Genomic DNA, 14,069 nt, shown 5'->3' on the forward strand with positions numbered 1-14,069 from the left:
ATAACAATGAAACAATCTCCAACAGATTTAGTAAATTTGAGAACAAAACTCTAAGAAGGATATTGGGAGTTAAATGGCAGGACAGGATTAGATAAGAAGCTATAAGAGAGATTACTTGTGCAAAATGTGAATGAGATCAGGGTGAGGGGTTGATGGGGATGGTTTTGGCATGCTCTTAGTGCTCCCCAAGAGAGATTAATTCACCAAACGTTTAACCAGGCTCCACAAGGCACTAGAAGAGTTGGAAGACCCAGGCCTATATGGCTGAGGACTATGAAGCATAAAGTAGATAATGAATGAAGAAGTATTGAATTAAAAGCTCGAGATAGAAATGACTGGCAAAATCTACAACTGAGGCTCTTTGCATCAACAGGTGTAGGAGGAGATGATGATGACTGGAGGTTTTCAATAGTAAAGGACCTGAATATATCTGGAATAATACCAGAAACAGATAAAACCAACTCTAATAGTTTGAATGCAATATGAAGCTTTGGAACTAAAAACCATTAATAGCTGAAATGGATAGTTTCTTCCCAAGAGAAGAGTTTAGCTAATTATAACTCTGCCTCATAAATATTTTTCTGTAAAATTAGTATATGTACTGCAAAAGCAAGTATTCTTAATATCATGTTAGCTCCAAATTTTAGCAAAGGAGATATCATCATCTTGAGGACATATTCTTTTAAGAAAAATGGTATGCAAAATTTTACATCATCCAAACTAATCCTAATTACTGGCCACTTTTTAGACTAGCATAAATAAAAATGAGCATTCTACTGACTTTCATAAACTTATCCAATGATTTTCCACTCTCTTTGCAGCCAATAAGGGGCCACCAGTGTCATCCTGCTGTACTGTCTAGTCCTGAACTAGTTTATCACCTGTCAAAATCATGGCAAACTGGGGAAAAGTGTACTGATCTGGATTCAAGCAATCCTGTAACATGGCATCCACTTCTCATGCTAGAGAACCCACAATTGTTGAACAAAACCCTCTTTTTACTATAATAATAGATGATGCATATATGCCTGCATTTTTGTCATCCCCATTTCATACCCCTAGAAATACTTTTCAAAGAAGATACTATTTGTTAGGATGCATCTTGTTATTTCCTTCACATAACTTCCAGGATGTTTTATCTTCCTAGGAAGAAGGGTATCGCTTCAAAATAAATTACATTGGGAAAATAACCATTAAACACAAAATGGATCTAACCTCTCTTCTTTGTCTGGGAGCTTCAGTACCCAACTGTTAGAAATCATATCTACTGAAAATTTTGAGAAACTTAGCAAAGGTAAAGGTTTGGACAAGGGAGTATTGAAGGACTGATGGATTCAATAAGCCATTACGATCATGGAGAGCATTCACAGCTGAGGCTGTAGACTACCAGATGCCTAACCACACAGGGAAAACTTTCTTTCTATCCTCTCATAACTACTCTAACTAAATGACTGACCTCAGTAAGTTATCTATTTCCTTCTAATGTTGGATTTATGTCCTTTCTTTTAGGCATAGTAGAGCTGAAAATAAAGAATACAGTGATACCTCTACATAAAAATTTAATCCGTTCCACAGCCGACTTCGGATGTAGAAAATGTTCGGATGTCGAAACGAATTTTCCCATAAGAATACATTGAAATAGGATTAATCCGTGGTTGAGCCCAAAAACCTATGATAACTCCTTAATAAATTACTACACATAATTACACATGACAATAATGCACACTAAATTAGATAATAGACATGTAAAAAAGAATAATTATCAAAAAATGATAAATAAGAAACGGGTTTTTAGCGTCACTTTACCTTAGAAAGTCCAGCGCAGGTGTTGTTGGTCTTGCTACGCAGAGAGGAGACGGACGGGCAGCGAGGAGGTAGAGAGGTTAACTACGATAAACGTACACTACCGTAATTTATTCTAACTTACACCAAGTGAACTTTAACCTAACTTAGCTTATTTATTTTTTTTATTTTTATATTTTATATTTTCTTTTTTTCTTTTTGATGATTAATTTGAATCACTTTCACTCTCTCCACTTAAAATTGATTGAATTTTTTTCTCTTCACTCTTTGCTGTTTTCTTTGAACCACTTCCATCCTCTTCAACACGAGTTCGCTTCGTAGTTTTTTTAAAGAAGCTATCGATAGAAAGTTGCTTAGTACGGCTTTTCAGAATGTTTCGAAAATTAGTTAGGCAAACATCATCGAACTGCGCAACTACACGGCAAACCTGCAATTTTTTTGGGTGGTATTTGTCGATGAAGTCGACCACATCTTGATATTTTCCTAACACCTCTTTTATTTGCGCCGAACCTAACACATGTTCTACCTCCTCGATCCCTTCCTCGTCATCACTCATGTGCTCAGACATAGCATGGAGTTCCTTGAGCTCCTCTGTGGTAAGTTCGTCGTCATGTTCGGTGACGAGTTCCGTGATGTCATCTGCGTCGACCTCCAGACCCATGGACTTGCCAAGGGAGACGATTTCCTCTACATCTTCCGCTGCACCCACCACGGGATCAGGTTCGGGGTCAAAACCTTCGAAATCTTGGGGAGAAACTGCATCAGGCCACAGCTTCTTCCAGGCAGAATTGAGGGTTCGTCGAGTTAATCCCACCCAAGCCTGATCTATGATCTTCAAGCAGTGCACGATGTTGAAGTGGCTTTTCCAAAATTCACGCAAAGTTAAGTTTATGCTTTGCGTGACATTAAAGCACTGCTTGAATAGGTGCTTGGTGTAGAGCTTCTTGAAATTCGAGATGACTTGCTGGTCCATGGGCTGGAGGATAGAGGTGGTATTCGGTGGAAGATGCAGCACCTTTATGAACTTGAATTCATCGAACATATCATCTTCAAGTCCGGGGGGGAGGGGGGGGGGTGAGCGGGTGCATTGTCAAGGCATAGAAGGCACTTTAAAGGCAATTTCTGCTCATGAAGATACTTCTTCACAGAAGGGCCGAAAACTTGGTTAACCCATTGGACCCAGGCCTTCGAGTTGGATCGCCAGAAAACATGAAGCTGGTCCTTATCCACATTCTGTGCCTTTAAAGGCCCTAGGGTTCTCCGAATGGTAAACCAGTAAGGGCTTGACTTTAAAGTCCCCGCTAGCGTTGGCACATAGGGCAAGAGTCAACTGATCCTTCATTGGCTTATGCCCAGGCAATTTCTTCTCTTCGGCGGTGATGTAGGTTTGACTGGGCATCTTCTTCCAAAACAGCCCGGTTTCATCACAATTAAACACCTGCTGCTCTACGTAGCCTTCTTCCTGCACGATCCTTTCAAAGCTCTTCACAAAGTCAGCTGCAGCCTTTGTGTCTGCACTAGCAGCCTCTCCGTGGCGAACAACTGAATGAATCCCGGACCGTTTCTTAAATTTCTCAAACCAGGCACGAGATGCCTTGAAATCGTCTGAGGAAGGTTCGGTTGAACTCTCCCCAGCATCACCCCCAGAGCTCTCCTCCTTCAAGTCCGTGAAGATGGCGTGCGCCTTCTCGCAGATGATGGTTTCGGTGATGGTGTCGCCAACAATCTCTCTGTCCTTGATCCAGATTAGCAGAAGTCGTTCCATCTCTTCTATGATAGGGCTACGACGTTTTGAAATGATGGTGATCCCCTTAGAAGGTTTCACTGCTTTAATGGCTTCCTTCTGTTTCAAGATTGTCGAGATCGTCGACATATTACGGCCATATTCTTTAGCAAGTTCACTCACGCGGACGCCATGCTCATGTTTTTCAATAATTTCTTGCTTTACGTCTAAAGAAAGCATTTCCTTCTTCCTTTTCTCACCACTACCACTTGCAAAACTAATCCTTTTAGGACCCATGCTTTACGTAAATTACCGTAAAAGGATGCACGTAAAAAATCACGATTACAGTAAAACAGTAATAGCAGAACGCACAGCGCACAACCACACGAAGCCGACGAGAACAGAGGAATGACCCAAGCCACGCTAATTGAGGGTCCCTCCGAGGTCGAAGTGGTGCCTTCTATCGGCGGAAATAAAAAATACATCCGGCGCTATGAGTACCACCTACGCGTACGGGTATTGTTTCCTTCGGGTGTCGAAAAAAAATTTGGGTGTAGAGTAGGAACGTGTTCGAATTGTACTTCGCGTCGAAAAATGTTATTTTCATTAGTAAAATAAATTTTTGAATATACTTACCCGGTGATCATATAGCTGTCAGCTCTGCTGCCCGACAGAAAAACCTAAGGACAAAATACGCCAGCGATCGCTATACAGGCGGGGGTGTACATCAACTGCGCCATCTGTCAAGCAGGTACTCAAGTACTCCATGTCAACACAGAACCAATTTTCTCCTCGGCCCACTGGGTCTCTATTGGGGAGGAAGGGAGGGTCCTTTAATCTATGATCACCGGGTAAGTATATTCAAAAATTTATTTTACTAATGAAAATAACATTTTTCAATATTAAACTTAGCCGGTGATCATATAGCTGATTCACACCCAGGGGGGTGGGTAGAGACCAGCATTACATGTTGACATTATTATGAGCTAAGTATTCCGTATTTCATTTTAGCAGTTATTCAAAATAACAAACATAAAATAAATAAGTACCTGGTAAGGAAGTCGACTTGAACAATTACTCTGCCTTTTTAAGTACGTCTTCCTTACTGAGCCTCGCGATCCTCATAGGATGCTGAGCGACTCCTAGGAGCTGAAGTATGAAGGGTTGCAACCCATACTAAAGGACCTCATCAAAACCTCTAATCTAGGCGCTTCTCAAGAAATGACTTTGACCACCCGCCAAATCAAGTAGGATGCGAAAGGCTTCTTAGCCTTCCGGACAACCCAAAAACAATAATAAAACATTTCAAGAGAAAGATTAAAAAAAAGGTTATGGAATTAGGGAATTGTAGTGGTTGAGCCCTCACCCACTACTGCACTCGTTGCTACGAATGGTCCCAGAGTGTAGCAGTTCTCGTAAAGAGACTGGACATTCTTAAGATAAAAAGACGCGAACACTGATTTGCTTTTCCAATAGGTTGCGTCGAATATACTTTGCAGAGATCTATTTTGTTTAAAGGCCACGGAAGTTGCGACAGCTCTAACTTCGTGTGTCCTTACCTTCAGCAAAGCTTGGTCTTCCTCATTCAGATGGGAATGAGCTTCTCGTATTAACAATCTGATAAAATAGGATAAAGCATTCTTTGACATAGGCAAAGATGGATTCTTAACTGAACACCATAAAGCTTCAGACGGGCCTCGTAAAGGTTTTTAAATAGGACTTAAGAGCTCTTACAGGACATAAAACTCTTTCTAGTTCATTTCCAACCATACGATAAGTTTGGAATATCAAACGATATTGGTCAAGGCCGAGAAGGCAGCTCGTGTTTGGCTAGAAAACCAAGTTGTAGAACATGTAGCCTTTTCGGATGAGAATCCGATGTTCTTGCTGAAGGCATGAATCTCACTGACTCTTTTAGCTGTGGCTAAGCATATCAGGAAAAGAGTCTTAAAGGTGAGATCTTTCAGGGAGGCTGATTGTAGCGGTTCGAACCTGTCTGACATAAGGAATCTTAGTACCACGTCTAAATTCCAACCAGGTGTAACCAAACGACGCTCCTTCGTGGTCTCAAAAGACTTAAGGAGGTCCTGTAGATCTTTATTGTTGGAAAGATCTAAGCCTCTGTGACGGAAGACTGATGCCAACATGCTTCTGTAACCCTTGATAGTGGGAGCTGAAAGAGATCGTTCTTTCCTCAGATATAAGAGAAAGTCAGCTATTTGAGTTACAGAGGTACTGGTCGAGGATACGGATACTGACTTGCACCAGTTTCGGAAGATTTCCCACTTCGATTGGTAGACTCTAAGGGTGGATGTTCTCCTTGCTCTAGCAATCGCTCTGGTTTCCTCCTTCGAAAAGCCTCTAGCTCTCGAGAGTCTTTCGATAGTCTGAAGGCAGTCAGACGAAGAGCGTGGAGGCCTTGGTGTACCTTCTTTACGCGTGGCTGACGTAGAAGGTCCACCCTTAGGGGAAGTGTTCTGGGAACGTCTACTAGCCATCGAAGTACCTCGGTGAGCCATTCTCTCGCGGGCCAGAGGGAAGCAACTAGCGTCAACCTTGTCCCTTCGTGAGAGGCGAACTTCTGCAGTACCTTGTTGACAATCTTGAACGGAGGGAATGCATATAGATCTAGATGTGACCAATCTAGTAGAAAGGCATCTATATGAACTGCTGCTGGGTCCGGGATTGGTGAGCAAAATATTGGGAGCCTCTTGGTCATCGAGGTTGCGAAGAGATCTATGGTTGGCTGGCCCCAGGTGGCCCAAAGTCTCTTGCATACATCCTTGTGGAGGGTCCATTCTGTTGGAATTATTTGTCCCTTCCGACTGAGACAATCTGCCATGACATTCAAGTTGCCTTGGATGAACCTCGTTACTAGTGAAATGTCTAGACCTTTTGACCAGGTGAGGAGGTCCCTTGCGATCTCGTACCATGTCAGAGAGTAGGTCCCTCCTTGCTTGGAGATGTACGCCAAAGCCGTGGTGTTGTCCGAGTTCACCTCCACCACTTTGCCTTGAAGGAGAGACCTGAAGCTTTTCCAGGTCAGACGTACTGCCAGTAGATTCTTGCAGTTGAAATGCATTGTCCTTTGACTCGAGTTCCATAATCCCGAGCATTCCCTACCGTCTAATGTCGCACCCCAGCCTACGTCCGATGCGTCCGAGAAGAGAACGTGGTTGGGAGTCTGAACAGTCAGGGGAAGACCCTCTCTAAGGTTGATATAGTCCTTTCACCAAGTCAGACAAGACTTTATCTTTCCGGAAACCGGGATCGAGACCGCTTCTAGCGTCTTGTCCTTTTTCCAGTGAAAAGCTAGATGGTATAGAAGAGGACGGAGGTGTAGTCTTCCTAGTGACACAAATTGATCCACGGATGACAGTGTCCTTACCAGACTCATCCACAGCCTGACTGGGCAGCGTTCCTTCTTCAGCATCTTCTGGATGGATAGCAGGGCTGGGGGTTGATCGTCTTGTTCAGCAACGTCCTCATCAGAGGGTTCCTCATCCGAAACTGATGAGGAAACGGCAACGGAGTGGGCAACGTCTGACTCGCTGAATCCGGTCGCACTGGTGGATGCGTGACGGAGCCGGACGCAATATCATGGTACTGCTGCACAGTCTGTGAACTGTCAACAACCATGGGTGCGCGAGGAAGTACAGCGTCAACCCGAAACTGTCTAGACTGTCTGGGTTGTGCAGTCGACACCCTACCGGGTTGCTGAGGTTGACGCACTGCGTCACAACAAGTCACCTCTGCTGGTTGTTGAACGTCTTCCTAGTGAAACACTGAACGTCAACAACCACCTCCGAGCGTCGCTTAACGTCAACGTGCAACTGGCAACCCACACTGAGTCGCATCGGTGGAGGAACCACCTCAACTGGCAGACGCGAGTAGGATACCTCAGCGTCAACAGGGCGCACAACCAACCGGTTGGAAGGTTGTTGGCCAGAAGGTTCTTCTCCGTATTTAAGTCCTCTATTAAGGACACAAGCTTGGACTGCATGTCTTGCAGCAAAGCCCATTTAGGGTCTACGGGAGCAGGTGTGGCAACAGACGGGGTTAGCGACTGAGGCGGAACCATTTACCATCCCTGGAAGCCTTGTTATGTGTGACATAATAGTACAGCAAAACTTCAAAGGCTCGACAAAAGTTGAGAAGTTGACCTGTAAACAACTTGGAGCGTCTCCTGGCTAGGCGCCAGGGCGAGTCTACCAGAATTGAGAAGTCTACCTGGGCAGAGGCATGAACTCCAAAGCCGAGAACTTCTCTCGTGTCCTATCAGACTCTCGCTCTATAAGCCAGTTTAAAAGAAGGGAAATCAAAGGCTGTATCCCTAAAACTCCTCCTGGTGCAAAAACCAGTCGCCTAGCCAACGTAACGCTCTCTAGGAGAGCGAGAGAGCACTAGCTTAACAACAACGGCTTCGAAGTAGCTAGGCCTAGTGTAAGTACTGACGTTAGGCGAACGAGGAGCAGCAGTTACAAGATCCGGACGAAGATCCTTAAAAAATCATCATGATTTAATTAAAGTCCATAGGAGGCTAAGCAGCTTAAGGCTCCTCTCCAAATGACAGAGTCCTCAAAGGAATATCAGTAGGAGGGAGAACAGCACTTTCTCATCTACAGGAACCTTGTCCGAGAAAAGCTAGGTATTCTCAGTGAGGGTCTCACTGGTGCATTAGCAGCAGACCAGAAGGCAACGTTATGTAACTGCTTGACAGTCTGTGAACTGTCAAAAACTGAACTGTCAACCACAACAGGTGCGTGAGGACATACAGCACTGGTGCATTAGAAGCAGACCAGAAGGCAACGTCATGTAACTGCTTGACAGTCTGTGAGCTGGCAACAACCATAGCTGTGTGGGGAAGCCTCTACTCCTGACTGACTAGTCTGCTGCGGGCGAGTAGCGGTAACCACAGTGGGTTGCGGAGGTTGAAGCACAGCGTCAAAACAAAGCAACTTAACTCCACCCTCCTGTGTTGTGGTAACTCGCGAACGTCAACGGAGGGTAGCGTGCGTCTGTGAACGTCAACGTGCGGCTGGCAGGGTACACTGCGCATGGGTGGTGGAACTCTCACAGGCGGAGTGCGGGAGCAGGTAGCGTCAGCGTCTACTGTACGCACAACCGTGGTTGGTTGTAGGCTAACGGGTGCAGCGTCAACCTTCTCCGCACGATACTCCTGCATAAAAGATGCTAACTGTGTCTGCATAGACTGTAGCAAAGACCACTTAGGGTCTACAGCAGTAGGTGCGGCAACAGACGGTGTTACTGCCTGTTGCGGTACCGCTTTGCCTCTCTTAGGAGGTGTGCAGTCATCGGAAGACTGCAGCGAGTCCGAACTGACCCAGTGGCTACACCTGGGCCGTTGGACTTGCGCGGAAGGGACCGACTTGCGCTTAATAAGCTGCGAGACCTTGGTCCAAGGTTTCTTACGAGAAACCTCTTCCGCAGACGAGAAGTAAATGGGCTCTCTCGTCTTTGTGTGGGTGGGGCGATCTTGGGTAGATACGCCCGAAACCACGGAGGGAAAACGTCTGTTCGTTGATCAAGGCCTGACGAACCCATAAGTCGTTCGACATTACTTCTCCCCTGGGCTTGGGAGCTTGCAAGAGGTCCCGGACTAGGTGAACGACAGGCACGAACAGACGAACCCTCGGACGCAACACTGTAATACTTTGCGCATATCACTTTATCACTTCGATTTTCTGTTTTGCACTTATTTCACTGAAATCGAAACTTTTACTGATTTCTACCTGAAACACGCAATCCTACCCTTCATTAAAAGGTAGTAATTGCGAAAACAGTCGTATAATGCAACAGAAAACATATATAAAGATAAAGAATTCAGTGGCTGGGAAAGAGACTAAACACTAGTTCAAATAAACTACGTTTACAATCTCTCACCGCACATAGCCTGGGGACAAGAATAAAACCCTAGAAACGTTTTACCTTCTTCCCCGTACAGCGACTAGGGAGGAGAGTAACACGAGAACAACGTTACCCGCTTGAACGGAACGTTTTTTCTCCTCTCTCTCCCTCCGTCTCTATCTCTCTCTCTCTTTCTCTCTTGATTTCGCACCTGAGAGAAGAGCCCAATTATATATCGTCAAAACATGTTATTTGGCTAAAGGAAAAAACTGAAAGGTTTTCCAAATAAAAAGTTCCTTTAATTTAGAATTTAAACCATTTAAGCTAAGAAAGAATGAACGAAACGTCAGAATCGGTTTACTCTTACTGCAAAGTGAAACCGTGATACACTCTCTCTCTATCGTAACGATAGAGCGCATGTTGAACGTCCTGAACGTCAACAACTGCGTAGTCTAAAAAACTAAACGTTAGTTCATCTTTGAAAACAGTACGAGACTATCAAAGAAATTCTTTCATAAAACATTAAATTTAAAAAGTTTTAAATTTTTTAAAGGCTAAATACGATATAACGGGCTCAACGTTGATTAACTTCGGTTCCAAGTTAGGACCGCCTACTATCAGGAAAGGTCGCATATAAACAAAACATAAAAATTTATTTTTATATGTTTATAATGAATGGAAAGTTAATCGAAGAGGCCTAATAAAGGCGGAGAGATATAAAATATATAGATCTATAACGTGTTAAGCAAAATTACTAAAAACCTAAACACACTTCCGTCTAAGGGAAGGGTCGGCCATTTAAAAGTGAAAGAGAGTCCATACTCTCTTTGTCACCATAATTAAATCTATCCAAAACGAGTTCAAGTTTTGAGATGAAGATAAAACCCCTGCATAGCGAAAGCTCAAAACTGGAATAGTGTACTTCACCAAATAGTTGTGAAAACAAATCCAGTTAGTAACAGCGTATTTAGTAGGTCTTGCCAGTGGCACGACAGAGAGAAAATTGGTTCTGTGTTGACATGGAGTACTTGAGTACCTGCTTGACAGATGGCGCAGTTGATGTACACCCCCGCCTGTATAGCGATCGCTGGCGTATTTTGTCCTTAGGTTTTTCTGTCGGGCAGCAGAGCTGACAGCTATATGATCACCGGCTAAGTTTAATATTGAAAAATTTGGATACAACCGGTACGACGAAAATTGCTTACTTCGTGTGTCGAAATAAAATTCGAGTGTAGAGTCAAAAAATTGCTCGAATTTTACTTCGTATGTTGGAAAATTCGGATGTAGATACGTTCGTATGTAGAGGTTCCACTGTATATAACTTCATTAGTAGCCTGGGTATTGGGTACATTTTATCAAATTTATCTTATGAAAAAAATAGAATTATCATCAAATTTTTTGCTTTGCCCATGTCTGTAAATATTCAATTATTAAGTGAATGATAATAAAACTTGACTATATTGCATAATATGTACTCTAAATAAAAGGTGAACAAAGAGAAAACATGAACATAACACAATTTGTTTTCATTGCTAAGACTTGTAAAGAAAATGGTGTTAAATGAATTACTAAGCCAGTAACTAGTGCATGATGTTAGTGGGGCAGCTGTGTTGGTTGTGTTGTCTGATCACCACCAATTGGAGGCATGCTAACAAATAAAAACAAACTATTTCAACTTACTGGAAGTTTAATAAGCCCTTTCACCTTCAGCATCTTTGCTAAGTCAGTCACTTGCGGAAAAATGTCTGCAGGAACATTTACCTGTGAAGTATTTCATACATTATCATCCTACACTAAAAAACAGAAAAAGCTATTGAGTTTGCTTTAATATTTCCAGCTATAATTACAGGAAAATTACACACATTATTATTGAATCATACATTTCATATAGCAGGATAATTCCAAGATTAATTTTATATGAATGTTATAGGAATTTAGGTTGAAATATTACCAACCTCAAACTGTGCTTTTAAAACAAAGGTACTGTAACTAATTTCATCTGCCTTTGTTACGACAAATCTTGATATCAACTTAGCTCACTTAAAATAACAGAGTGAGGTTAAATTCTTTTATTACAAAAATTTAATACCCTAGTGCCAAACACACTAAAGCATGTGCCTATTTCTTATCAATAAGTATACAATTTTCAACATTTATAGATGAATCATACATAGAATATTACCGCATATCTTTTTATAATTCTCTAGTCATCAAAATACAAACTCCCTACACTGCTTATACTTTACTGCCTGGATTGGTGCTGCATTAGCCAAGATTAGTCCTTAGTGATGATATGATATCTTAGACATTCATAATAAAATAACAAATTTAAAAAATAACTAGTATATTTCCTAACTATACAAACGGGAGTTCTTTAATATAATAGATGGATAACAATGCAGCTGGAATACGGCAGTTAAAACTTTTAACCAGGTGTAAACAGCCAACAGGTAGATACCCTGCCAGCAGTGGGGCAGTGGCTGCCTCTTCTGTAGCTCACAGTAACCTCAGTTGGATTGCAGCCGAGACTTACATTGGGGTTGGTGGCAGCAGGAAAGTTTGAGTAAAGATGAGAAGGATTTTCAAAACTTTCCCTCTAGAACAGGAAAGTTTGAGTAAAGATGAGAAGGATTTAGAACTTTCCCTCTAGAACTAGAGGATCTATGTTCTGGATCTAGGCGAACTGTTTTCCTATCAGACGGAGGCTATGGAGATTCCTATAGTCCTGAGACTCTTGGAGGAGGAAGAAGAAATCCAGTAAGAGAAGTTCCTAAGGCGCTAGATGCGACTGTCCATCTTTCACTACCGTTCGCAAAGCATGATATATTGGGTTTTGTGTTTGTCTTTTTCTTTGTGTCCTTTTGATCTAATTGTTGAGGTGGATGGTGGACCTCAACTTGAATTAATAATTTATTCAATTTGTCTTCCAGTTGATCAGAAACATTGGCAGACAAGACATCATATTCATTTGGAGTCATGACTTTAATGTTTCTTATGGTAGGAGGCAAGAGAGATGGAGGTCTCTCTCTTTTTCGATTTACAGGTCATGAGCTACAAGGTTTTTGCACCAGGTAAATTGGTTTCAAGTGGAACCTCCATCAAATCAGGCAAGGGCACGGCCTGAGAGGTTTGTACTATTGTTTACAATGGGAGTAGATGACTTTTGAATATATTTCAAATCTTTAAGTTTCTGTTTTGATTTTTCCACGCTTTCTGGACATGAATTTTCAATGGGACTTTCATTTTCTTTAATTACTTTCATATCTTTCTTTATATTGGAAGTGAGGATACTATTTTCATTAATGTGCTTTGGCAAGTTTTTCTTCAAAACCATTGAAAAGGGTCGCTCTGGTCTTATCAGTTTTTCAAGCTCTTTTACGAGCTCCATCAACGAGGATTAATTTTATCTTATTTGCTTTGTATTTTGCCAAATCACTTGAGAGAGAGAGAGAGAGAGAGAGAGAGAGAGAGAGAGAGAGAGAGAGAGAGAGAGAGAGAGAGAGAGAGAGAGAGAGAGAGAGAGAGAGTGTGTGTGTGTGTGTGCGGGTATGCTTGTGTTTGTGTGTGCATTGTCCGCGGAGCGCCACTGAACGCGGGGTAGTTAGTGTAATGATTGTTTGTAGTGGGAAAGACTGTTGTTATAATTAAGGTTGTTTGTTTACGTTTTTAGCTAGGTTAGGGTGGTGATGAATGTGGTTAGTATGGGTGGTTGTTTGGTTCAAATGCAAAGAGTAAATGGAGAAGAGCAATTGAGGGTAATAGCGTATGTTAGTAAAGCATTTTCTATTTGACTGTAGCAGGAGTCAGTTGTGTCCTGAATGCTGGATTATTTTTTTCGTTCATCAACCAGCCGGCTTGGAAGTGATTTTTGTATTAGTGCCGTAATTCCTCCTTTAGAGTCCTTTGGAGTTTAATTTTGGCCTTAAAGGTGTTGCTTGCCAACCGTGTATATATGAATAGCTTGATGATGACGACCCAGACCGTACAATGATGATGATGATGAACACCGCTTAAGTGATTGCACAGTCGAATCGGCTGTACGATATTGTTTGCCACAAAGTTGCGGCAGTGGGATATAAGGACTGTTGCCAGTGTGTGGACGACGGTGGCCACACACAAACGTATATTAAGCATTTAAGAGTTTTATCTTATGGTTTGGTACTAAGTTTTGATTATTTTTTGCTGGGTTATGGAATATGATTGGTGTTACAGTGTTAAGTGATTTATTTTAGTCTTTGAGAGCGCGAGTAGTAGGTGTCGGTGGAGTAGTCCAACTGTATTCTCTAGGGCCTGTCACGGCCCTCCCCTTTGATGAAGGGATTATCTAAATGGAAGACAGCCTGTGAATAGTGGTTTACACACGCCCTTGTTAAATACACGACACCAACAAGGTGTTCGCGCGAGGGTTGTAACCTCTGCATTCCATGCTTTTATCTTTCTCTAGTATATTTGGAAGGTTTATATTAGAAAAGTGTAAAGAAGGACCCTTTTCACCGGGCGTCACAGGTTTCTCCCCAGAAATAGATTTTTCCTTCGTCAAAATCCCTTTTTTTTGGTAGTGTGTGTAGACTGTGGGTGTTGGGTATTGTAAAAGGATAGTTTCTTTGATTATTGGTGAGTTCTCGGTACCCACACACATCGATATATATATATATATATATATATATATATATAT

At 42.3% G+C, this 14,069-nt stretch overlaps 1 protein-coding gene across 2 annotated transcripts in view; it reads right to left on the reverse strand.

Annotated features, from left to right (window-relative positions):
- Positions 1-14,069, reverse strand: part of LOC137656083 (uncharacterized) — a 534,405-nt gene that overhangs the window by 427,671 nt on the left and 92,665 nt on the right. For both annotated transcript variants that reach the window (XM_068390261.1, XM_068390268.1), the window contains one exon: positions 11,075-11,155. In XM_068390261.1, coding sequence (XP_068246362.1) covers positions 11,075-11,155 — 81 coding nt within the window. The remainder of the gene's footprint in view (positions 1-11,074; positions 11,156-14,069) is intronic.

The sequence above is a fragment of the Palaemon carinicauda genome, chromosome 1 (assembly GCF_036898095.1).
Source record: "Palaemon carinicauda isolate YSFRI2023 chromosome 1, ASM3689809v2, whole genome shotgun sequence".
Taxonomy (NCBI): Eukaryota; Metazoa; Arthropoda; class Malacostraca; order Decapoda; family Palaemonidae; genus Palaemon; species Palaemon carinicauda.